Source organism: Cydia pomonella, chromosome 26 (assembly GCF_033807575.1).
Source record: "Cydia pomonella isolate Wapato2018A chromosome 26, ilCydPomo1, whole genome shotgun sequence".
Lineage (NCBI taxonomy): Eukaryota > Metazoa > Arthropoda > Insecta > Lepidoptera > Tortricidae > Cydia > Cydia pomonella.
Genome location: NC_084728.1, coordinates 1 through 26,250, shown reverse-complemented (window position 1 = coordinate 26,250; position 26,250 = coordinate 1). Strand labels below are relative to the sequence as shown.

The following is a 26,250-nucleotide window of genomic DNA, read 5'->3' as shown; positions in this document are numbered from 1 at the left end:
TGCCTCTTCATAGAGTGGAAAGGGGCCACGGTTATGTCGCGGCATGGATTGGCGACACAATGGTGGTTGGGGCGTATTTCTCACCGAACCGATCCCTGGCCGAATTCGAACAGTTTCTAGTAGAGGTCGGGTCAGTGATCGGCAGAAATCGCCCTGGCAAGCTGCTTGTGGCTGGCGACCTTAACGCCAAGTCCAAATCCTGGGGATCGCCGGCGACAGACGTCTTTGGGGCTGAACTGGAGGAGTGGGCTACTTCGACTGGGCTGATTGTCCTAAACCGAGGGTCATCCAACACGTGCGTGCGGCAACAGGGCGGCTCCATTGTGGATGTCACATTCGCCAACGCTACCCTGGCGCGCTGTGTTCAAGGCTGGGAGGTGCTGGAGGATGTGGAGACGCTGTCGGATCACCGATACATCCGGTTCCAGATCTCCACTCTTCCGGCCAACCCGAGCGGCCTGGGGCGACCCTGGCGAGAAAATGGCCCTCGCTGGGCAATCAAACGACTGGACCGGGACGTATTTGAAGAGGCAGCCATGGTGAAAGCCTGGCTGCCGATTCCCGAGGACCCTGTGGAGGTAGACGCGGAAGCGGAGGCCATGGGGAGTGCAATGGTGGAGGTGTGTGACGCGGCCATGCCGCGTGTCGGCCCGATTCTCCCAAGGCGAAAAGTGTACTGGTGGTCCGCTGAACTTGCGCAGCTACGCGAGTCCTGCGTCTCCGCGAGACGCCGGTACACACACTGCCGGAGGCGGCGCATACGAGACGTGCCCGAGGAGGAGCGCCTATACGCCGCATACTCGGTGGCCACCAAGTTGCTGCAGGGGGCAATCGCCAGGGCAAAAGACCAAGCCGAGGAGGAGATGCTGGAGACTCTAAACAGCGACCCGTGGGGGAGGCCGTATAAGATGGTGAGGCGCAAGCTTCGCCCCTGGGCACCACCACTCACGCAAAGTCTGCAGCCTCAACTCCTCGAGCAAGTGGTCAACGCCCTGTTTCCGACGAGGGAACGTCATACACCTCCGCATATGCCACCCCCCACAGGTAGGGTAGCAGACACAAATGGCGCCCCGGAAGTAACGGAAGGGGAACTGGGGGCTGCGGTGTTAAGGCTTCGAGCCAAAAACACTGCCCCTGGCCCCGACGGAATCCCCGGTCGAGCCTGGGTTCTGGCCCTGGGCCCACTCGAACCGCGCATGAGAGCGCTCTTCAGCGCATGCCTGGCGCAGGGGCGGTTTCCTCGGCCGTGGAAGTCGGGGAAACTCGTCCTACTGCGAAAAGAGGGGCGACCAGCAGCCTCGCCCTCGGCCTATAGACCCATAGTGCTGTTGGACGAGGCCAGCAAGCTGTTTGAGCGCGTGGTGGCTGCTCGACTCGTTCGGCATCTCGTCGGAGTAGGACCGGACCTCAGTGACCACCAGTTCGGGTTCCGTCAGGGCAGGTCAACCATTGACGCCATTGCGCAGGTGAGGACCCTGGCGGACAGAGCAGTGTCCCGGGGTGAGGTAGTGTTGGCGGTGTCTTTGGACATCGCAAACGCGTTTAACTCCTTACCCTGGGCCACTATCAAGGAGGCACTACGGCACCACGCTGTGCCTGAGTACCTGCGGAAGACGGTAGAGGATTACCTTTCTGATAGAGCCGTCAGGTACCCAGCAATCGGCGAGTGGAAGGAGAAGGAGCTGACGTGCGGTGTTCCACAGGGGTCGGTCTTGGGACCCCTCCTGTGGAACATCGGATATGACTGGGTGCTACGGGGGGGCAACCTGCCGGGGGTCAGCCTGGTATGCTACGCTGACGACACCCTGGTGATGACCCGTGGCAGCACCTTCAGGGAGGCGTCGATCCGGGCCACGGCTGGAGTGGCGTCAGTAGTAGCTCGAATCAGGAGGCTGGGGCTAGAAGTGGCCCTGAACAAGTCCGAGGCCCTGTGCTTCCACGGGCCCCGAAAGGGCCCTCCGAGGGGTTCCATGTTACAAGTGGGGGGAGCGGCCATCGCTGTCAAGCCGACAATGCGCTACCTAGGCGTAGTCCTTGACAGCCGATGGACGTTCCGGGAGCACTTCAAAGCCCTTGCTCCCAAACTGACTGGAGCAGCGTCGGCGCTCAGTCGGCTCCTGCCCAACGTTGGGGGGCCAAACGTGGGCTGTCGGCGGCTGTACGCGGGAGTGGTGAGGTCGATGGCTCTATACGGGGCGCCTATCTGGGCCGACTGCCTGACTGCCGAAAACCAAGCCCAATTGCGGAGGCCGCAGCGGGTCATGGCAGTCAGGTTAGCGAGGGCATACCGCTCCGTCTCCCATGGTGCAGCCTGCGTGCTGGCGGGGACTCCACCCTGGCACCTAGACGCTGAGGTTCTGGCCGATGTTTATTGGCGTGTCGCCGAGGCGCGTGCCAGGGGAATGCAACCACTTCTGGAGGAGGTAAGGCAGTGGAGGCTTGACTCCTGTCTACTGCTCCTTCAGAAGTGGAAGGAGAGTTTGGAGGCCCCGAGCGCGGGCCACTGGACCATTGAGGCCATCCGGCCCGTCTTGGAGAGGTGGGTCGGACGAAAGGAGGGGTTCCTCTCCTTCCACCTTACACAGATCCTCTCGGGGCATGGCTGCTTCGGGAGGTACCTGTCGAGGAGGGCAGGACGGGAACCGACGGCAGAATGCCACGAGTGCGGCGATGCCGAAGATACGGCACTACACACGCTGGCGGTGTGTCCCGCATGGGCTGAGCAGCGGGCCGCACTCGTGGCCGTAGTCGGAAATGATCTCTCCCTGCCAGCTGTGGTGGAAGCCATGGTCGGCGGTGAGAGATCGTGGAAGGCGGTAGCCTCCTTCTGTGAGGTCGTGATGACGCAGAAGGAGGCGGCCGAGCGCGGAAGGGAGGAAGATCCGGCCTCCCAGCCAATGCGCCGCAAACGCGTGGGGCGGCGGCGGTTGGCTTACGACCGTCGGCTTCCCCCATAGGGGTACCTGTGGGCGGCAGGCTCGGGTCGCCTGTCGCCTACACAATGGTCCCTGCGCGGATGGGTGCATCATAAGACGCATCCACTGAGGAGGACAGAGAGGCACACACAACTCTCCTAAGCCGGGTCCGGAGTCCGGATAGCCGCTGGCGAGGTCGCGGAAGCGTGCTTTGGCGTCCCTGGGGCCTCGCCATATAGCGTGGAGACGGCAAATAGAGGGGTTTTTAGTGGGTACACCATGGGTAGGGAGTCCCACATAACCACCGGGGCCCATCCCAACGCCTCGGTGGTATGCGTAACGCATTTTCCCCTCTTAAAAAAAAAAAAAAAAAAAAAAAAAAAAAAAAAAAAAAAAAAAAGGTTAGGTTAGGTTAGGTTTTTTTTTTTTTTTTTTTTTAATAGGTTTGATAGTGTCAATTGAAGACACAGGGCCCTCGCTAATGATACGGGCGACCCTGTGTCCGTGATGACATTTGCGAAATGCTTTTATTGATTTATGCGATGCCGGGTCCGGCATCACCATCAGTCAAAAGGCAATGGTGATGCACGAGTTGAAGACCCGGCGTTGTTGTTGTGAGTTTAAATAGACCCATGGTCCCCGCATAGAGTACGGGCGACCATGGGCCCTAGTTGATATTCGTGAGTTGGTTATTTGAGATTTGTGTTGCGAGAATTGTTATTTTTGTTGAAGATAAGATGATTTTGAAGGTTGTAGAGATTTTATTTTGAAGGTAGGTTTGCTTGATTTGTTTTAGGGTTGTTATGATATGTTTGTTTGGTTTAAGTTGGTTATTCGAAAGGGGACCGCAGTAGTTATTGATAAAATTCTCATCGGACGCTGCTGCCCATCCGTCGGTGCTCCCTTAGTCGGCTTTTACGACACCCACGGGACGAGATGGGGTGGTGCTATTCTAAACGCCGGCACCACACGGCGGATTGAAGATGATAGAAATGATAAGGTTTGATTTTTATGGGGGTTTATTCTTGGAATTTTGTGTTGATTTAACGAGTTGGGACCGCAGTAGTTGTTAATGACAATACACGACGGACGCTGCTGCCCATCCGTCGGTGTTCCCTTAGTCGGCTTTTACGACACCCACGGGACGAGATGGGGTGGTGCTATTCTAACGCCGGCACCACACGGCGGAAGTTAGGTTAGGTTAGGTTAGGTTAGGTTTTTTTTTTTTTTTTTTTTTTTTTTTTTTTTTTTTTTTTTTTTTTTTTTTTTTTTTTTTTTTTTTTTATTACTGTGCTCCTCCAACATTATCGGAGACTTTGGGTTTCCTAGTTTCTCTTTCATTCCAGTTCTCTCTTTATGCTTCTCGTACTTTTATGCTACATACTTGTTCTTTCTTTCTTTCATCTTCTTTTATACTTTTCTGAGTGGGATTCTCAGCTAGCTTTATATTTATTCATATTTCTAGGTTGACAATAAAATAAAACAGGCATGAGGGGATGCTTTAGGGGTGGGGGGGGTGGATTTCTGGAGGTGGGTATTTTCAGTACTTTTTATTAATGTTTTATTTACTTATGCTAATTACATTTTTAACTTCTTATTTCTATTGTAAGGTTTTACATATTCTTATCTACTATGTACATATTCATTTTCTTTTTATGACAGTTCCCCTATATTTGTCAAAATATGTGACTATCATATTTGCTTGTGCTCTTTATTTATTTCTTTTGCGAACAATATTTATTACCTTTTTGCAGTATGCTATAAACAATTTTCTTTCTGTACCTAACATTATAGTTGCTAGGTTTTGCGGTCTTATTTCAATTTGCATTTCCTGCTCTATGTTAAATCGTTCCCTGGCAAATATTGGACACTCAGTTACCAAGTGCAACACTGTCTCCTCGACTTCTGGGTCGCAGGTACACGATGGGTTATCCTTACACTTGTATTGGTACAAGTATGAGGAGAACCCGCCGTGCCCTGTCATAAGCTGGGTGGTTTCAGCCTCAACCTTCATTTTCTTTACTACCCTGTACGCCGCCAGCGCGTCAGGGAAGAACGTTTTTGTCACCGAGGCCGTTTCTCCCGTCACGTACCGTTGGTTCCATTCACTCATGGTCTGTATCCGCAGGTTTCGTTTCACGAAAGATATGGGGCACATACTGTAGTCGGGACTTTTCTTTAACTTCAGAGCAGCCGCTTTCGCCAACTCGTCCGCTCTCTCATTTCCCGGCAGTCCAGCGTGTGCCTTGATCCAAAAGAGGGAGAGATTTTTATTTTGGTCTTTACAGCGCTTTATCATCTCCCTGCTTTCGACTGCCAGGGGATGTCGAGAGTTCGGGTTAACAGTGGCCTGCAATGCCGCCATTGAGTCGCTGAAGATTCCGATTTGGGTAGCAGCAGTAGCCCTTTCTGCTTCTTTTGTCGCGCGATTTAAGGCCAGGAGTTCGGCCTGATATACTGTGCAGTAGCTGGACAGTGCAAGTTTGATGGCTTTGGTCTCGCTGGCGTCCTTCCATATGGATAGCGCCGCGCCTACCTTACCATCAATCCTGCTGCCGTCCGTGTATATCCGCATTTGCAGCTTTTCACAATCTTGGTACTGCTCCTCACCGCATATACGTTCGAAGGTAATTTCTTCCCGTTCTGCCGGATGTGGTGCTTTTACGGCTGGTGTCATAGCTTCGATCTCTCTGTCCTCCAGCGCCACTGGAGCACGGGCTCCCTTCTTGGTTTCATATAATGAAGCCATCTCACGGACTCGGAGGTCTAGGGGGAGCAATCCGGATAACAGTAGCGCTGAATTCAGGGAGACTGTACGGTATGCTTTACACAACTTTTGTGCAAAACCCCTTTGAACCGCTTTTAACTGCTTTATGACTCCCAGCTTTTTCACGGCAGGAGCCCATGCACTTGCTGCGTACATGATAGTTGGTTCAATTGCTGCTGTATATATTAGCCTAATAATTTCCGGGTGTAAGCCCCATCCTACACGGGCGGTTCTGGCCAGCATCTTATATCTATTGAGTGCTTTACTGCAGATGCTTGCGACGTGTTTATTGAAGGTTAGTTTGTCATCGATGGTGAGGCCGAGAATTTTGACATCCCTGGACATCGCGATGCCCACCCCTCCCATACTAAGGCGTGGTTCGTCATAAACCAGCCTTCTGGTTATCACCATGGCGCATGTTTTTAAGGGTGCAAACTTAAGCTTATTTTCGACGCCCCAAGCCAACGCATGGCTGAGCGCGGCATTTGCCTTGTTCTCGATCTCCAGTGCCGTCTCCCCCTCGAACACCATGACCACGTCGTCTGCAAATGCCTGACAGTACACCCGTTTCTCGTCAAGCTGTTTTAGCAGAGGATCCAAAAGGAGGTTCCATAAAATGGGCCCCCCCTATTGATCCCTGTACGCATCCCTTGCTGGTTTCCCTATTATGTTCTTCCCCCGCATACCTTACTCCCACTGTCCTATCCTTGAGGTAGCTATCGAAGACCCTTCTCAGATTCACCGGTACCTGTTCTTCAGCAAGCCTGACACGGATCGCAGGCCACCAGGCACTGTCGAAGGCCCCCTCTATATCTAGAGACACCAGTGTCACTATTTTCTTTTTGTCCAATTTTTTCCTTATGTAATTTATTAGGGTATAGAGGGAGTCTTCGGTGCTCTTTTGTGGGACAAATCCGTATTGGCGCTCGCTGGTTCTTGGTAAGAGGTGATATCTGAGGCGGGCCACCAACATTTTCTCAAAAATCTTCCCCAGTACCGGCAGCAACCCGATAGGCCGGTAGGACTTTGGGGTGGTGTAGGATTCTTTCCCAGGCTTCTTCAATACGACCACCGTTGCTTTTTTCCACTTTGTTGGGAAGTGACCGAGTTTTAAGGATTTATTTATTAGTGCCAAGAAAGCTTCTGGGGCGCAGGCCACCACTCTGGTACAGATATCCGAGGTAAAGCCGTCATCTCCTGGTGCCTTTTTGGGTTGAAGGACTCTAGGGCCATCTTCAGCTCATAGGGGGTGAACGGTGGGTCATGAGTCTCAGCATGACTCCGCTCGTTTACCTTTTCAGCTTTTCGTCTTATATGACCCTGTCCCTCCGACTCTCCTTCCTCTTTGTCTTCGGGGTAGAACGTTTTTGCCAAAAGTTCCACTGATCCCTTTGCGTCCAGAAGCTCATCACCATTTCTCAGCATTTGGTCCTCTTCCCTTTTTGTTGCTTTACCCAAGACTCTGTATATTCCTTCCCAAATACCCTCTTTTTCCTGTTTGGTGCAAAAGTCTCTCCAGCTATCCGTCTGTGCATTTTTTACTGCGATTTCATATGTCTCTTTTTGTTTCAGATATTGTGCTACCACCGCTTCTCTACGGACCGGCGCTGCGTTCCTTATTCGGCGTTTGCAAGTGGCGACCATCTTCTTCATGTCAGCGAGCTCATCGGACCACCACGGCATGGTAAGTGACTTTGTGTTTTTTAGTTTAGGTATAGCGGAGTTGCATGTTTCCGTAATTGTGTTATTGAGTGTATTTACCGTTCTGTCTATTTGTTCTATAGTGTGTATGTTTTCTATGTGTTCTAGCGTAAAGTTTGTGTTCTGCATAGTCTGGGTCAGTTTATCATTAAATTGATCCCATCTTGCTTTTCGTGTATTGTATATACGTGTTGTCCTGTGTATGTTAACTCCGCGTGATCTTTGGATGTTTATGCCGAATCTAATGCCATTATGATCGGAGCTTGTGAGGTCGTCGGTGACTTGCCAATCTTCAATACGCCCCAGCAAGTCCGCAGTGCAAGCAGTGATGTCGACGTGGCTGGTGAATCTCCTGCCCCCCCTGATGGTGTCGAAGGTCGGGGTGGTTCCTGTGTTGAGGATTTGCAAATTTAGTTCCTCGATGGTCCCGCTCATCTGCTTGCCCCTAAGGTCTTCATTTGGACTTCCCCACCAGATGCTCTTTGCATTCGCGTCACCACCAACTATGACATTTTTTGAGCCGCATGCATTAACCACTCTTTTTATTTGTTCTAAGTACTGTTCCATTGGTCTGTCCGGCTCGAAGTAGTATGACACCAGTGTGATTGTCCAGGCGCTTGTGCGGATCTTCACCACAGCAGTGTTTCTCGTGGTGAGTTCCGGACATTGGACTACATCCAGTTCTGCGTCAAAAACTGCGATTGCCGCCTTGACGGTTCCGTCCTCGTTTGTTGTATCTTGGAAGATCCGTACGCCTTGATGTGCTCTCATACCCTTCTCCCTTCCTACATAGGGCTCTTGGAGCAATGCGACTGCTATTTTTCGTGGTTTGGCCTCAAGTAAGAGCTCGTTTGTTGCCAGTTTACTACGTTGGAGGTTGGCTTGCGCTAGGTAGTATCTGTGTGCTGTGATTTTATAGCTATAGGTCCCTTTGTCAACTTTAGCAGTATGCAACTGAAGCCCTTGCTAGGGCGTCCCACTTTTTTCTTACTGGGCAGTCTCTACTGAAGGCGTTGTGGTCGCAGCGGTCCATCTTTGCTCTTACGCAGTTTCGGCAAGATGGCGGTTCGTTTAGCGTCCAATTTGGGCATTCTGTTTTAAGGTGTGGGTCTCCACAGTGGCTACATAGATCGTTTTGCTCCTTGCAAAGACGTCTTCCATGTCCATAGCCCAGGCATCTGGTGCACTGCACAAGGGGGGACTGGTCTTCGACCCTGATGCTCTGTAGATCCACACGCACTCTGTTAGCATCGGTTGCCCTTCTCCATACCTTGGGGGTGACGCTAAGCACGATGTGCCCCGTATGAGGGTTTCGTGCTCTGCGTCTGTATTTTACCACCATCTTGCTTTCTTCGTCGTCCAGGCCGTGGAAAATTTCCCTGTTCTGGTTTTTGAGGGCTTTTAAGACATCTTCGTCGCTGTGTATTAACAACACATCCCTCAGAACCAAAAGCGGGTCCTTGTTTTCCACTTCCTCGACGGTGAGGTTGGCTCCCTTGCTCTCTAGTCTTTCCCTGAATTTATCTCTCTCTTGTTTTGTTCCGAATCCCATTACTATTTTTCTATCCTTCGCCTTTCTTACCCTTTCCACTTTTACCCATCCTTCCTTCGCATCCGCCGCCTTTCTCACCTTGTCGAGGACCTCCTCGCCGGTCTCGTTTTCATCCTTTGAGGTGACCACAATAGTGTGTAGGGTGTTCCTTACTTCTGGTCTCGCTTTTGAGGCCACGTTCGGCAGTCCTGCTGTCACGCTGGCGTAAGACACTGCTGTCGTCACCTCTTCGATCATCCGCCTTTGGTTTTCAGGGCTCGAGAGGGTCTCCATAGATGCTTTAATTTCGTCCATCTTTCTGCTGTTTTCTTCTATGAGCTTTGTCTGCATCTCTAACCTTGAAAGTATTGACTCGGAGTCCTTGTTTTCCTGGGGTGTCATGCTTGGGCTGGTTTTCTCTATAGCCGATTTCGGAGCCCCTTTGTTCCCCACTATCCCCTTTTCGAGTTCGGCTTCCTTCACTAGCTGGTAAAGGCGCTCAACTGCCTGGGTGACGCTCATCTTTATGTCGGTCTTAAGATTCCTCGCTTCGCCAAGCTGCGTCTTTGCTCTGGTCAGACATGCTCTTGCTTCCGTTGTCCGGTTCGCGTACTTCTCTATCGTAGGAGGGCTCTTTATCACATCAACCGCCAGCCTCCGCACGGCTCCCTGCGACGCCGGCAGACCCGGTGCAGTGGGCTCCGTCGGAGGCCTCTTGGATGTTTTTGTGACTGTAGTAGACGCCATTGCTGGCGCGGCCTTTGCGGGAGAGGGCTTTGGGTTGGCGGAGTCCGCTTTTCCCATTTCCCACTCTCCAATACTGCGTCTGACGCTCCTCTCTGGGGTGGTTTGTTTGGGGGGATCTGAACCCCGGGTCTGTTTGGTAGGACTTCTACCGAGCAGCATGTTGGAGGCTATGTTGGTCAATAGGGACCAGCACAGTCACTTACACTATGTCAAGGTTTGTATAAGTTTTATAATTTTGGGGAATATGGCAAGTGAATAAACTTAAAATTAGAGCTTTACCTGTAAAGGGGGCGTTCTTGTTTATAGGGTTGTCGTCTAGCGAGACAAGTCTACTTAATCTATTTATTTAATCTACTTATGTCTAAAATAAAAATAAACTAAAATAATTTTTGTAGAGTTTCGACTCTACCAATATAGCTCTACCTGGAGCCTTGTCTACTACCTCATCTACCAGAGAGAAGCAATTTTTTGTCTTAGCTTATTTTAATTTTTTGGCTCTATGTAGAGTCCGTGTTAACTTTGTCAGTCTCTACCTAGGGCCGAGTAGGTGCCTGGGGTGTCTCCCAGTTCGACAGGGGGGGCAAAAACGCAATTTTTTCCTTTTCGGCTCTATGTAGAGCTGATTTCCACTGTTCCAGGTAGAGTCCCTCGCGCCGATGCCGATGCCGAAAATCCCACCCTCCTAGCTGTCCTGGTTCCTGTGTTGTCGGCGCTCAAGGTTTTGCACCCCAGGGGTCTGGTTGGGTTGGTCGTTGTCTGGAAGTGGGGGTAGGGGGTTGGGATTTTGGGGGAAGGTAGGGGGGGTCTCAAGGTTTCGAAGGGACTAGGGTTGCCCGTTAGGGGGGGTGGGGTTTGGGGAGGGGGGTCAAAATTTCGTTATTTTTGTCCTAGGACGCACCGTTTTTGAGTTATTTGATGTTTTCCGAAATTTCGTTATCTAAACTATCTTATATTTTACCTTTAATTTTGAATTTTTGAATTTTGAAAAAGGGGGATTTATTTCCAAACGGGTGGTCCGATTTCAACCGTGATGGTGGGAGCTAGTGGGGGGAAAGTTTTTCTATCCGGCCCCGGTGTCGGGGGATTTTTTCCCTGGGTTGGTTCCTCTCGGCAAGGGTCCCAGCGCGAGGGGTAGTTTTTTGCCAGCTACAATGGCTTGGTTCGGGGGTTAGGAGGGCGCCAGAAGTCCGGAAAAAAGTGCTAGGGGGTGGAACTCACCCTGTATATTATGGCCGAGGTCGGTTTGAGAACCTGAAAAATTCGGAAATCCGAGATTTTTCAGGTTTTTTGAAAAATTTTGCTCGGGGGTGGTTTTTTGGGTCTTTGGTAGGTTCGTTGACCCAAAGATCGCTTCTCGTTGAGAGAACTGCGCCGACGTTATTTTCGGGCTAGCTCCACTCCTTCCCCTATTTTTGGGGTTTACAACTTTATTCCGTTATGGCGTCCTCCGCCTTGTTATACACTAAAATACACAGAAATTCAACCCTTAAACTAAAAATGTCCAAATAATTCACCAGTGTGGAGGAAGAGTGTCCTTACACGATGTTATTCTTCTGTAGTCCGCGCGATGCTCCGTGCACCCTCCAGGGGCTTGGGGTGGTTTTTCAACAACCGCAGGTGAGAGTTTGTCGGCTCAATCGCTCCTCGGGGTGGTTTTTACCCCGATAGTTTATTGTTCCTATGGGTCCAGGGAACCTATATTGGGGGTTTGCACTTTGTGTTCCTAGGGGTTGCTAAGCTGAGGGCACGACAACTTTATCTTTGCGGTTGGTTTAAACACACCTTTGGTCTAGAAAGCACTTTTTTCCCCGAATTTGGTCCCGGAAAATTCCAATAAGTTCTATATGCTAGTAAAAGGGTCCACACTATTTATTTCCACTGTAAAAAGTATACGTCGTCGGTTTTGATTATTGTCTATTTAGCTTTGGAAATGTCTATAGTTTTTTCCCAGCTGTATGACACTTGCACTGCACGTACCTGTTGTCCTATTTTTGTGCCCGATACGTCCCCGGGTTTGTCTGGTCTTCTGCTTTGTGACTCTGTTTCCAGTTTCAGCCTCAGGGTTGGTTTGGCTGAAAAGTCAACCACGTGGGAGTTGTTTTTGTGTCCTTTTCTCCTCGGATCCTCACCGGAAAATTCCGGGAGTGGTCTCCGAGGGTCGGGCTCGTCCAGGCGATGATTTCCACAGTTGAATATTGTGGGGTCGTCGATCGTTTTCGGGAGTTATGAGCTCCCGAAAATTTCCTAACCTCCAAAAAACACGTTCTTTCCACTTTATTCACTGTGTTTACATCCGATTTCCACTGATTTTCACCACTCTATTGTTCTTTTTAACGCGCTTCTAACGGTGTATCGCACTTTAAGAAACTCGCGAAAAAACCTATTTTAACCGATTTTTCGAGCGCGGAGCGTAAGAAAACGTGGCGCAAGTGACGGCGAAATTTGCGCGACTCGGTTAGGTTAGGTTAGGTTAGGTTAGGTTAGGTTAGGTTCCCCTTCGATTGCTGTCACCTTGCCGTGGTGAAGGGGCTTGCGTGCTCCAACGACCCTCAGGGCTATGCCGGATAGGGCCTCCCAAGCCGGACAGGCCTGAGGAGAGGGGCCAGACTAAGAGCAGCACACGGGGGGCGGCTCCGCGTGTCCCTCTGAAACCAGCAGAGGGCACAGTGCGAGACGCCAGGTCCCACTGGGACGGAGTTGGCGCTCATAATCAAGAGATGCCATATGTGGCTTAGTCCACCTGGCGCGATGTTGTGGCTACGGCCACCGTCGGGCAACTCGTAACCCGCACTGAGCGGACCGAGGACCTTTCTCACTGAGAGGAGGGTCACGTGGAGTTAACCACTATAAAAAAACCCCAATCCTAAGGTGTGGCTGGCGTGCCGATGGGATGCATGGCTGGGGGGAGCCCAGTCCCAAACGTCAGAAGGGGAGCATACCCCTTTAAAAATAGCAAACAAAATGAGTGGCCAGAAATGGAAGAAACTACCCCAGGAGGTTCCAATCCTCTGTGTCACCACAGAACGGGCAAGTGCCCGCGCTGTGGTGACATGCCGCCCACCGTATTCTGGGGGGGCACACCACTCTAGGACGGACTCAAACGACCATGGCAAATGTTTACTGGACATCGATGCATACGGATTGGTTTTAAGATTGCGCGGAGGAGGGGACGAGGATGATGCGACAACATCTCCAAACCCCCCACCGGTGGAATTCCGCCCTGTCCGGGACAACCGAGGGCGTTTCATAAGCCATGCCGTCCCCGATGGCGAGAACGGGGAGGAGCTGGCACCCGTGGTACCGCAAGAATTCGTGAGGACTCCCACACCGATACCCACGAGGGTGTTCTGTGGGAGGAGAGCTCGTGCCGCGGAGGTCATCCTCTCACCTGGGAGGGAGGAGTTCTTCTCCCCCACAAGGGTGGACAGCCGTGACCTGCCCAGTGGGGGAGAATTCTTCTCCCCCCGAGAATCGGACGCCGACATCGGTGATACCGAGGTCCCGGCGGAGACGAGCGCCCCGAAGGTGCACGCAGAGAAGTCTGTTGCGATACCAGTGCGAGAGTGTCGGGTGTCACTGGAGCGCATCGACAAAGTAAATCCGAGTCCCCACGCGAGCACAACAGTCGGACCCCTTCGTTTGCTGGAGTCTGACTCTTCTGTGGCTAGCATAGAAACGGGGACATCTAAAGGAGGCCACCCCGCCGGTAAGTACTGGCGTAAAAGGGGGAAAAAACGAGCGGCTGGCGAGAGGACCCCAAGCTCCGAGAGCGATCGCGAGTCCCAAAACGGGTCTAGCACACCCACGCGACTTGGGGCTAGGAAATTCCTCAAGGCTGAGCTCCGGGCTGAAAAAGCGCAAGCCAAGCAGCTCCAGTCAGAGAAGGCGTTGATGTCCTTCCTTGCGTCATCTGAAGAGGCGGCGAAGGAGAGAGCTGACCGCCGTGAAAGTGGGCAACTACCTGGCCACGGCCAGGATGCACAAACAATGGTGGCGACCGAATCAAAGGTCAAGGATGCTCTGAGTGCAGTGAAACACGTGATCGCTACGTCAGGTCACCTGAAGGGCACGCACCAAAAGCTCCTTAATCAGTCCGTAGCGACCATCACTGACGCCTTCGAAGTGCTGAGAACACGCACTGCGACGGAAGAGGTTGCGCGCTTGGAGGCGGCAAACGCACAGCTTACTTGCCAGCTGGCGGAGCTGCGTAGGCAGGTGCAAGAAATACGCAGCCAGCCAGCCGTGGCCGCCGAGCCGGAAATTAAGCGGATCGTGGCAGAAGCTCTGCGTACGAGCCAGGCTCAATTCGGGGACATGCTCGACGCTAGACTGGCAGGCATCGAAAGTCGCCTCCTTCCAGAGTCAAGGATGCGACCACCACTGTCCTCTGACCGGTGGGCTGAACAGACACCTACCGGAACGAGTGGCCAAAACTCGAGTTCCGCGCCTGTCCCACTAGGTCCAGCGACGGCAAAGGATACGAAACTGGGAACTGCGTCTCAGGCCGCCCACCCTGAAGGACAACGGAGCGCCAAAACCAAAAATAAGCGCAAGAAAGTTAGCCTGGCTGCTAAGGAGGCAGCAAAAAAAATACCACAGGCTCCTACTGCATCCACCGCGCCTACTCCCCCTCCTCGGCAGGATGGATGGAAGAAGGCGACAGGGAGAAAGACCAAAAAGACGACCGGTGGCCAAGCAGCTGACGCTCCCAAGGCCCCACGGAAGCCTAAACCAGCCGCGACTAAGAAAAGTGAGCCGCAAGGTCCAGTGCCAGCGCGACCGAAGGGTCAAGCAGCACGCAAGCGCAAGCTACGGCCACCTCGCTCCACAGCCGTTGTCATATCCTTGCAGCCTAAAGCTGAGGAGAAGGGTATGACCTATAAGAGCCTGATCGCAGAGGCAAAAGAAAAGGTGAACCTTGCTGAGCTGGAGATCCAATCAGTCCGGTTCAAGGTGGCGGCCACCGGTGCACGGATGCTTGAGGTGCCGGGTGCAGAGAGCGGACCCAAGGCAGACAGATTGGCTGAAAAGCTTAGCCTTCTGTTTAGCCCGGAGGAGGTTCGGGTGACGAGGCCCACAAAATGCACCGAACTTCGGATATCTGGGCTAGATGATTCGGTGGCGGCCGAAGACATCGCCGCAGCAATAGCGCAAGCGGGAGGTTGTCCAGGCCGGGACGTCAAAGTGGGCGAAATTAAGGCGGACCCCTGGAGTCTAGGCACGGTCTGGGTTCGTTGCCCAGTGGCTGCCGCCAAAAAAGTAGCCGTAGCGGGTAGACTGCTAGTGGGCTGGGTATCAGCGCAGGTCAAAGTGCTTGATGCCCGTCCCCAAAGGTGCTACAGGTGCCTAGAAGCAGGCCATGTGAAGGCGAAATGCCCTTCCGCCGTAGACAGGTCTGATCAATGTTTCAGATGCGGTCAGCCTGGACATAAGGCGAAGGAGTGCTTAGCAACGCCCCACTGCACTCTCTGTGCGGCTGCCAGCAAAGACGCTAGGCACGTGGTAGGGAGCAAAAGCTGCTCCGCCCCACCTAAAAGGCGGAAGGCCACGGCTAGTGATGGCTCCCGAGCCCCCTCGCAGCCGACCCACCCATCCACTGCCATCGTGGACGCGGTACAGGAGGAGCCAACACTGACTGAGGACTAAGATGGCCACAAGGATTCTACAGGCGAATCTTAACAGGTCCGCCAAAGCCCAGGACCTGCTGGCCCAAAGCCTGGCGGAATGGCAGATTGCGGTTGGGATCATTGCCGAGCCCTATTCCGTCCCACCCAGGGACAACTGGGCCGGTGACTTGGATAGGCTGGCGGCCATTGTCACCAACTCATCCGCTGGTTCTCCGCCTCTCCAAAGAGTGGAAAGGGGCCATGGTTATGTCGCGGCATGGATTGGCGACACAATGTTGGTTGGGGCGTATTTCTCACCGAACCGATCCCTGGCCGAATTCGAACAGTTTCTGGTCGAAGTCGGGTCTGTAATCGGCAGAAATCGCCCTGGCAAGCTGCTTGTGGCTGGCGACCTTAACGCCAAGTCCAAATCCTGGGGATCGCCGGCGACAGACGTCTTTGGGGCCGAACTGGAGGAGTGGGCTACGTCGAATGGGTTGATTGTCCTAAACCGAGGGTCATCCAACACGTGCGTGCGGCAACAGGGCGGCTCCATTGTGGATGTCACATTCGCCAACGCTACCCTGGCGCGCTGTGTTCGAGGCTGGGAGGTGCTGGAGGATGTGGAGACGCTGTCGGATCACCGATACATCCGATTCGAGATCTCCACTCTTCCAGCCGACCCGAGCGGTCTGGGGCGACCCTGGCGAGAAAATGGCCCTCGCTGGGCAATCAAACGACTGGACCGGGAAGTATTTGAAGAGGCAGCCATGGTGAAAGCCTGGGTACCGATACCCGAGGGCCCTGTTGTGGTAGACGCGGAAGCGGAGGCCATGGGGAGTGCAATGGTGGAGGTGTGTGACGCGGCCATGCCGCGTGCCGGCCCGACTCTCCCAAGGCGAAAAGTATACTGGTGGTCCGCCGAACTTGCGCAGCTACGCGAGTCCTGCGTATCCGCGAGACGCCGGTATACACACTGCCGGAGGCGGCGCATACGAGACGTGCCTGAGGAGGAGCGACTATACGCCGCATACTCGGTGGCCACCAAGTTGCTACAGGGGGCAATCGCCAGGGCAAAAGACCAAGCCGAGGAGGAGATGCTGGAGACTCTAAACAGCGACCCGTGGGGAAGGCCGTATAAGATGGTGAGGCGAAAGCTTCGCCCCTGGGCACCACCACTCACGCAAAGTCTACAGCCGCAACTCCTCGAGCAAGTGGTCAACGCCCTGTTCCCGACGAGGGAAGGTCACACACCTCCACACATGCCACCCCCCACAGGAAGGGTAGAAGATGCAAATGGCGCCCCGGAAGTAACGGAAGGTGAACTGGGGGCTGCGGTGTTAAGGCTTAGAGCCAAAAATACTGCCCCTGGCCCCGACGGAATCCCCGGTCGTGCCTGGGTTCTAGCCCTGGGCCCACTCGAACCGCGCATGAGAGCGCTCTTCAGCGCATGCCTGGCACAGGGGCGGTTTCCTCGGCCGTGGAAGTCGGGGAAACTCATCCTACTGCGAAAGGAGGGGCGACCAGCAGACTCGCCCTCAGCCTATAGACCCATAGTGCTGTTGGACGAGGCCAGCAAGCTATTTGAGCGTGTGGTGGCTGCTCGACTCGTTCGGCACCTCGTCGGAGTGGGACCGGACCTTAGCGACCACCAGTTCGGATTCCGCCAGGGCAGGTCCACCATTGACGCTATTGCGCAGGTGAGGACCCTGGCGGACAGAGCAGTGTCCCGGGGTGAGGTGGTGTTAGCCGTGTCCTTGGACATCGCAAACGCGTTTAACTCCTTACCCTGGGCCACTATCAAGGAGGCACTACGGCGCCATGTTGTGCCTGAGTACCTGCGGAAGACGGTAGAGGATTACCTCTCCGATAGAGCCGTCAGGTACCCAGCACTCAGCGAGTGGAAAGAGAAGGAGCTGTCGTGCGGTGTTCCACAGGGGTCGGTCTTGGGACCCCTCCTGTGGAACATTGGATATGACTGGGTGCTACGGGGGGGCAACCTGCCGGGGGTCAGCCTGGTATGCTACGCTGACGACACCCTCGTGATGACCCGTGGCAGCACCTTCAGGGAGGCGTCGATCCGGGCCACGGCTGGAGTGGCGTCAGTAGTAGCTCGAATCAGGAGGCTGGGGCTAGAAGTGGCCCTGAACAAGTCCGAGGCCCTGTGCTTCCACGGGCCCCGAAAGGGCCCTCCGAGGGGTTCCATGTTACAAGTGGGGGGAGCGGCCATCGCTGTCAAGCCGACAATGCGCTACCTAGGCGTAGTCCTTGACAGCCGATGGACGTTCCGGGAGCACTTCAAAGCCCTTGCTCCCAAACTGACTGGAGCAGCGTCGGCGCTCAGTCGGCTCCTGCCCAACGTTGGGGGGCCAAACGTGGGCTGTCGGCGGCTGTACGCGGGAGTGGTGAGGTCGATGGCTCTATACGGGGCGCCTATCTGGGCCGACTGCCTGACTGCCGAAAACCAAGCCCAATTGCGGAGGCCGCAGCGGGTCATGGCAGTCAGGTTAGCGAGGGCATACCGCTCCGTCTCCCATGGTGCAGCCTGCGTGCTGGCGGGGACTCCACCCTGGCACCTAGACGCTGAGGTTCTGGCCGATGTTTATTGGCGTGTCGCCGAGGCGCGTGCCAGGGGAATGCAACCACTTCTGGAGGAGGTAAGGCAGTGGAGGCTTGACTCCTGTCTACTGCTCCTTCAGAAGTGGAAGGAGAGTTTGGAGGCCCCGAGCGCGGGCCACTGGACCATTGAGGCCATCCGGCCCGTCTTGGAGAGGTGGGTCGGACGAAAGGAGGGGTTCCTCTCCTTCCACCTTACACAGATCCTCTCGGGGCATGGCTGCTTCGGGAGGTACCTGTCGAGGAGGGCAGGACGGGAACCGACGGCAGAATGCCACGAGTGCGGCGATGCCGAAGATACGGCACTACACACGCTGGCGGTGTGTCCCGCATGGGCTGAGCAGCGGGCCGCACTCGTGGCCGTAGTCGGAAATGATCTCTCCCTGCCAGCTGTGGTGGAAGCCATGGTCGGCGGTGAGAGATCGTGGAAGGCGGTAGCCTCCTTCTGTGAGGTCGTGATGACGCAGAAGGAGGCGGCCGAGCGCGGAAGGGAGGAAGATCCGGCCTCCCAGCCAATGCGCCGCAAACGCGTGGGGCGGCGGCGGTTGGCTTACGACCGTCGGCTCCCCCCATAGGGGTACCTGTGGGCGGCAGGCTCGGGTCGCCTGTCTTGTCTACACAATGGTCCCTGCGCGGATGGGTGCATCATAAGACGCATCCACTGAGGAGGACAGAGAGGCACACACAACTCTCCTAAGCCGGGTCCGGAGTCCGGATAGCCGCTGGCGAGGTCGCGGAAGCGTGCTTTGGCGTCCCTGGGGCCTCGCCATATAGCGTGGAGACGGCAAATAGAGGGGTTTTTAGTGGGTACACCATGGGTAGGGAGTCCCACATAACCACCGGGGCCCGTCCCAACGCCTCGGTGGTATGCGTAACGCATTTTCCCCTCTTAAAAAAAAAAAAAAAAAAAAAAAAAAAAAAAAAAAAAAAAAAAAAAAAAAAAAAAAAAAAAGGTTAGGTTAGGTTAGGTTAGGTTAGGTTAGGTTCCTCTTCGATTGCTGTCACCTTGCCGTGGTGAAGGGGCTTGCGTGCTCCAACGACCCTCAGGGCTATGCCGGATAGGGCCTCCCAAGCCGGACAGGCCTGAGGAGAGGGGCCAGACTAAGAGCAGCACACGGGGGGCGGCTCCGCGTGTCCCTCTGAAACTAGCAGAGGGCACAGTGCGAGACGTCAGGTCCCACTGGGACGGAGTTGGCGCTCATAACCAAGAGCTGCCTTATGTGGCTTAGTCCACCTGGCGCGATGTTGTGGCTACGGCCACCGTCGGGCAACTCGTAACCCGCACTGAGCGGACCGAGGACCTTTCTCACTGAGAGGAGGGTCACGTGGAGTTTACCACTATAAAAAAAAAACCCAATCCTAAGGTGTGGCTGGCGTGCCGATGGGATGCATGGCTGGGGGGAGCCCAGTCCCAAACGTCAGAAGGGGAGCATACCCCTTTAAAAATAGCAAACAAAATGAGTGGCCAGAAATGGAATAAACTACCCCAGGAGGTTCCAATCCTCTGTGTCACCACAGAACGGGCAAGTGCCCGCGCTGTGGTGACATGCCGCCCACCGTATTCTGGGGGGGCACACCACTCTAGGACGGACTCAAACGACCATGGCAAATGTTTACTGGACATCGATGCATACGGATTGGTTTTAAGATTGCGCGGAGGAGGGGACGAGGATGATGCGACAACATCTCCAAACCCCCCACCGGTGGAATTCCGCCCTGTCCGGGACAACCGAGGGCGTTTTATAAGCCATGCCGTCCCCGATGGCGAGGACGGAGAGGAGCTGGCACCCGTGGGACCGCTAGAATACGTGCGGACTCCCACACCAATCCCCACGAGGGTGTTCTGTGGGAGGAGAGCTCGTGCCGCGGAGGCCATCCTCTCACCTGGGAGGGAGGAGTTCTTCTCCCCCACAAGGGTGGACAGCCGTGACCTGCCCAGTGGGGGAGAATTCTTCTCCCCCCGAGAATCGGACGCCGACATCGGTGACTCCGAGGTCCCGGCGGAGACGAGCGCCCCGAAGGTGCACACAGAGAAGTCTGTTGCGATAACAGTGCGAGAGTGTCGGGTTTCACTGGAGCGCATCGACAAAGTGAATCCGAGTCCCCACGCGAGCACAACAGTCGGACCCCTTCGTTTGCTGGAGTCCGACTCTTCTGTCGCTAGTGTAGAAACGGGGACATCTAAAGGAGGCCACCCCGCCGGTAAGTATTGGCGCAAAAGGGGGAAAAAACGAGCGGCTGGCGAGAGGACCCCAAGCTCCGAGAGCGACCGCGAGTCCCAAAACGGGTCTAGCACACCCACGCGACTTGGGGCTAGGAAATTCCTCAAGGCTGAGCTCCGGGCTGAAAAAGCGCAAGCCAAGCAGCTCGAGTCGGAGAAGGCGCTGATGTCCTTCCTTGCGTCATCCGAAGAGGCGGCGAAGGAGAGAGCTGACCGCCGGGAAAGTGGGCAACTACCTGGCCACGGCCAGGATGCACAAACAATGGTGGCGACCGAATCCAAGGTCAAGGATGCTCTGAGTGCAGTAAAACACGTGATCGCTACGTCAGGTCACCTGAAGGGCACGCACCAAAAGCTCCTGAATCAATCTGTAGCGACCATCAGTGACGCCTTCGAAGTGCTGAGAGCACGCACTGCGACGGAAGAGGTTGCGCGCTTGGAGGCGGCAAACGCACAGCTTACCTGCCAGCTGGCGGAGCTGCGTAGGCAAGTGCAAGAAATACGCAGCCAGCCAGCCGTGGCCACTGACACGGAAATTAAACAGATCGTGACAGAAGCGCTGCGTACGAGCCAGGCTCAATTTGGGGAAATGCTCAACGCTCGACTGGCAGGCATCGAAAGTCGCCTTCTTCCCGAGCCAAGGATGCGACCATCACTGGCCTCTGACCGGTGGGTCGAACAGACGACACCTACGGGAACAAGTGGCCAAGATTTGATTTCCACCCCTGTTCCACTAGATCCAGCGACGGCAACGAAGACGAAACTGGGAACTGAGTCTCAGGCCGCCCACCGTGAAGGAGCACAGAGCGCAAAAACAAAAAACAAGCGCAAAAAAGTTAGCCTGGCTGCCAAGGAGGCAGCTAGAAAAATACCGCAGGCTTCTACTGCACCTACTGCGCCCACTCCTCCTCTGCAGGATGGTTGGAAGAAGGCGATAGGGAGAAAGGCCAAAAAGACGGCCGGGGGCCAAGCAGCTGACGCTCCCAAAGCTCCACGGAAGACTAAACCAGCCGCGACCAAAAAAAGTGAGCCGCAAGGTCCAGTGCCAGCGCGACCGAAGGGTCAAACAGCGCGCAAGCGCAAGCTACGGCCACCTCGCTCCACAGCCGTTGTCATATCCTTGCAGCCTAAGGCTGAGGAGAAGGGTATGACCTATAAGAGCCTGATCGCAGAGGCAAAAGAAAAGGTGAACCTTGCTGAGCTGGAGATTCAGTCAGTCCGGTTCAAGGTGGCGGCCACCGGTGCACGGATGCTTGAGGTGCCGGGTGCAGAGAGCGGACCCAAGGCAGACAGATTGGCTGAAAAGCTTAGCCTTCTATTTAGCCCGGAGGAGGTTCGGGTGACGAGGCCCACAAAATGCACCGAACTTCGGATATCTGGGCTAGATGACTCGGTGGCAGCCGAAGACATCGCCGCAGCTATAGCTCAAGCCGGAGGTTGTCCAGACCGGGACGTCAAAGTGGGCGAAATTAAGGCGGACCCCTGGAGCTTAGGCACGGTTTGGGTTCGCTGCCCAGTGGCAGCCGCCAAAAAAGTAGCTGTAGCGGGTAGACTGCTGGTGGGCTGGGTATCAGCGCAGGTCAAAGTACTTGATGCTCGCCCTCGAAGGTGCTACAGGTGCTTGGAAGCAGGCCATGTGAAGGCGAAATGCCCTTCCGCCGTAGATAGGTCTGATCAATGTTTCAGATGTGGTCAGACAGGACATAAGGCGAAGGAGTGCTCAGCGACGCCTCACTGCACCATCTGTGCGGCTGCCAACAAAGACGCTGGTCACGTGGTAGGGAGCAAAAGCTGCTCCGCCCCACCTAAAAGGCGGAAGGCCACGGCTAGTGATGGCTCCCGAGCCCCCTCGCAGCCGACCCACCCACCCACTGCCATCGTGGACGCGGTACAGGAGGAGCCAACATTGACTGAGGACTAAGATGGCCACAAGGATACTTCAGGCGAATCTCAACAGGTCCGCCAAAGCCCAGGACTTGCTGGCCCAAAGCCTGGCGGAATGGCAGATTGGGGTTGGGATCATTGCCGAGCCCTATTCCGTCCCACCCAGGGACAACTGGGCCGGTGACCTGGATAGGCTGGCGGCCATTGTCACCAACTCATCCGCCGGTCCTCTGCCTCTTCATAGAGTGGAAAGGGGCCACGGTTATGTCGCGGCATGGATTGGCGACACAATGGTGGTTGGTGCGTATTTCTCACCGAACCGATCCCTGGCCGAATTCGAACAGTTTCTGGTAGAGGTCGGATCGGTGATCGGCAGAAATCGCCCTGGCAAGCTGCTTGTGGCTGGCGACCTTAACGCCAAGTCCAAATCCTGGGGATCGCCGGCGACAGACGTCTTTGGGGCTGAACTGGAGGAGTGGGCTACTTCGACTGGGCTGATTGTCCTAAACCGAGGGTCATCCAACACGTGCGTGCGGCAACAGGGCGGCTCCATTGTGGATGTCACATTCGCCAACGCTACCCTGGCGCGCTGTGTTCGAGGCTGGGAGGTGCTGGAGGATGTGGAGACGCTGTCGGATCACCGATACATCCGGTTCGAGATCTCCACTCTTCCGGCCAACCCGAGCGGCCTGGGGCGACCCTGGCGAGAAAATGGCCCTCGCTGGGCAATCAAACGACTGGACCGGGATGTATTTGAAGAGGCAGCCATGGTGAAAGCCTGGCTGCCGATTCCCGAGGACCCTGTTGAGGTAGACGCGGAAGCGGAGGCCATAGGGAGTGCAATGGTGGAGGTGTGTGACGCGGCCATGCCGCGTGTCGGCCCGATTCTCCCAAGGCGAAAAGTGTACTGGTGGTCCGCTGAACTTGCGCAGCTACGCGAGTCCTGCGTATCCGCGAGACGCCGGTACACACACTGCCGGAGGCGGCGCATACGAGACGTGCCCGAGGAGGAGCGCCTATACGCCGCATACTCGGTGGCCACCAAGTTGCTGCAGGGGGCAATCGCCAGGGCAAAAGACCAAGCCGAGGAGGAGATGCTGGAGACTCTAAACAGCGACCCGTGGGGGAGGCCGTATAAGATGGTGAGGCGCAAGCTTCGCCCCTGGGCACCACCACTCACGCAAAGTCTGCAGCCTCAACTCCTCGAGCAAGTGGTCAACGCCCTGTTTCCGACGAGGGAACGTCATACACCTCCGCATATGCCACCCCCCACAGGTAGGGTAGCAGATACAAATGGCGCCCCGGAAGTAACGGAAGGGGAACTGGGGGCTGCGGTGTTAAGGCTTCGAGCCAAAAACACTGCCCCTGGCCCCGACGGAATTCCCGGTCGAGCCTGGGTTCTGGCCCTGGGCCCACTCGAACCGCGCATGAGAGCGCTCTTCAGCGCATGCCTGGCGCAGGGGCGGTTTCCTCGGCCGTGGAAGTCGGGGAAACTCGTCCTACTGCGAAAGGAGGGGCGACCAGCAGCCTCGCCCTCGGCCTATAGACCCATAGTGCTGTTGGACGAGGCCAGCAAGCTGTTTGAGCGCGTGGCGGCTGCTCGACTCGTTCGGCACCTCGTCGGAGTAGGACCGGACCTCAGTGACCACCAGTTCGGGTTCCGTCAGGGCAGGTCAACCATTGCCGCTATTGCGCAGGTGAGGACCCTGGCGGACAGAGCAGTGTCCCGGGGTAAGGTGGTGTTGGCGGTGTCTTTGGACATCGCAAACGCGTTCAACTCCTTACCCTGGGCCACTATCAAGGAGGCACTACGGCACCATGCTGTGCCTGAGTACCTGCGGAAGACAGTAGAGGATTACCTTTCTGATAGAGCCGTCAGGTACCCAGCAATCGGCGAGTGGAAGGAGAAGGAGCTGACGTGCGGTGTTCCACAGGGGTCGGTCTTGGGACCCCTCCTGTGGAACATCGGATATGACTGGGTGCTACGGGGGGGCAACCTGCCGGGGGTCAGCGTGGTATGCTACGCTGACGACACCCTGGTGATGACCCGTGGCAGCACCTTCAAGGAGGCATCGATCCGGGCCACGGCTGGAGTGGCGTCAGTCGTCGCTCGGATCAGGAGGTTAGGGCTAGAGGTGGCCCTGAACAAGTCCGAGGCCCTGTGCTTCCACGGGCCCCGAAAGGGCCCTCCGAGGGGTTCCATCCTACAAGTGGGGGGAGCGGCCCATCGCTGTCAAACCGACAATGCGCTACCTAGGCGTAGTCCTTGACAGCCGATGGACGTTCCGGGAGCACTTCAAAGCCCTTGCTCCCAAACTGACTGGAGCAGCGTCGGCGCTCAGTCAGCTCCTGCCCAACGTTGGGGGGGCCAAACGTGGGCTGTCGGCGGCTGTACGCGGGAGTGGTGAGGTCGATGGCTCTGTACGGGGCGCCTATCTGGGCCGACTGCCTGACTGCCGAAAACCAAGCCCAATTGCGGAGGCCGCAGCGGGTCATGGCAGTCAGGTTAGCGAGGGCATACCGCTCCGTCTCCCATGGTGCAGCCTGCGTGCTGGCGGGGACTCCACCCTGGCACCTAGACGCTGAGGTTCTGGCCGACGTTTATTGGCGTGTCGCCGAGGCGCGGGCCAGGGGAATTCAACCACTTCTGGAGGAGGTAAGGCAGTGGAGGCTTGACTCCTGCCTACTGCTCCTTCAGAAGTGGAAGGAGAGTTTGGAGGCCCCCGAGTGCGGGCCACTGGACCATTGAGGCCATCCGGCCCTTCTTGGAGAGGTGGGTCGGACGAAAGGAGGGGTTCCTCTCCTTCCACCTTACACAGGTCCTCTCGGGGCATGGCTGCTTTGGGAGGTACCTGTCTAGGAGGGCAGGACGGGAACCGACGGCAGAATGCCACGAGTGCGGCGACGCCGAAGATACGGCGCTACACACACGCTGGCGGTGTGTCCCGCGTGGGCTGAGCAGCGGGCCGCACTCGTGGCCGTAGTCGGAAATGATCTCTCTCTGCCAGCTGTGGTGGAAGCCATGGTAGGCGGTGAGAGATCGTGGAAGGCGGTAGCCTCCTTCTGCGAGGGTCGTGATGACGCAGAAGGAGGCGGCCGAGCGCGGTAGGGAGGAAGATCCGGCCTCCCAGCCAATGCGCCGCAAACGCGTGGGGCGGCGGCGGTTGGCTTACGACCGTCGGCTTCCCCCATAGGGGTACCTGTGGGCGGTAGGCTCGGGTCGCCTGTCGCCTACACAATGGTCCCTGCGCGGATGGGTGCATCATAGGACGCACCCACTGAGGAGGACAGAGAGGCCTACACAACTCTCCTGAGCCGGGTCCGGAGTCCGGATGGCCGCTGGCGAGGTCGCGGAAGCGTGCTCTGGCGTCCCTGGGGCCTCGCCCTATAGCGTGGAGGCGGCAAATAGAGGGGTTTTTAGTGGGTAAACCATGGGTAGGGAGTCCCACATAACCACCGGGGCCCGTCCCAACGCCTCGGTGGTATGCGTAATGCATTTTCCCCTCTTAAAAAAAAAAAAAAAAAAAAAAAAAAAGGTTAGGTTAGGTTAGGTTCCCCTTCGATTGCTGTCACCTTGCCGTGGTGAAGGGGCTTGCGTGCTCCAACGACCCTCAGGGCTATGCCGGATAGGGCCTCCCAAGCCGGACAGGCCTGAGGAGAGGGGCCAGACTAAGAGCAGCACACGGGGGGCGGCTCCGCGTGTCCCTCTGAAACTAGCAGAGGGCACAGTGCGAGACGTCAGGTCCCACTGGGACGGAGTTGGCGCTCATAACCAAGAGCTGCCATATGTGGCTTAGTCCACCTGGCGCGATGTTGTGGCTACGGCCACCGTCGGGCAACTCGTAACCCGCACTGAGCGGACCGAGGACCTTTCTCACTGAGAGGAGGGTCACGTGGAGTTTACCACTATAAAAAAACCCCAATCCTAAGGTGTGGCTGGCGTGCCGATGGGATGCATGGCTGGGGGGAGCCCAGTCCCAAACGTCAGAAGGGGAGCATACCCCTTTAAAAATAGCAAACAAAATGAGTGGCCAGAAATGGAATAAACTACCCCAGGAGGTTCCAATCCTCTGTGTCACCACAGAACGGGCAAGTGCCCGCGCTGTGGTGACATGCCGCCCACCGTATTCTGGGGGGGCACACCACTCTAGGACGGACTCAAACGACCATGGCAAATGTTTACTGGACATCGATGCATACGGATTGGTTTTAAGATTGCGCGGAGGAGGGGACGACGATGATGCGACAACATCTCCAAACCC

At 55.7% G+C, this 26,250-nt stretch overlaps 2 protein-coding genes across 2 annotated transcripts; one reads left to right on the top strand and one right to left on the bottom strand.

Moving 5' to 3' along the window:
* Positions 1-3,073: 3,073 nt before the first annotated feature.
* On the bottom strand, positions 3,074-6,655 carry LOC133531843 (uncharacterized). The gene is made up of 3 exons (XM_061870233.1): positions 6,431-6,655; positions 4,795-6,234; positions 3,074-3,268 (listed from the first exon to the last, which is right to left on the bottom strand). Exons 1-3 carry the CDS (start codon positions 6,653-6,655, stop codon positions 3,074-3,076), a joined length of 1,860 nt encoding a protein of 619 aa, XP_061726217.1.
* A 17,746-nt stretch (positions 6,656-24,401) lies between these two features.
* LOC133531841 (uncharacterized) lies at positions 24,402-24,737 on the top strand. Its single transcript, XM_061870232.1, has one exon. The coding sequence runs from the start codon at positions 24,402-24,404 to the stop codon at positions 24,735-24,737; it is 336 nt and encodes a 111-aa protein (XP_061726216.1).
* The last annotated feature ends 1,513 nt before the right edge of the window (positions 24,738-26,250 follow it).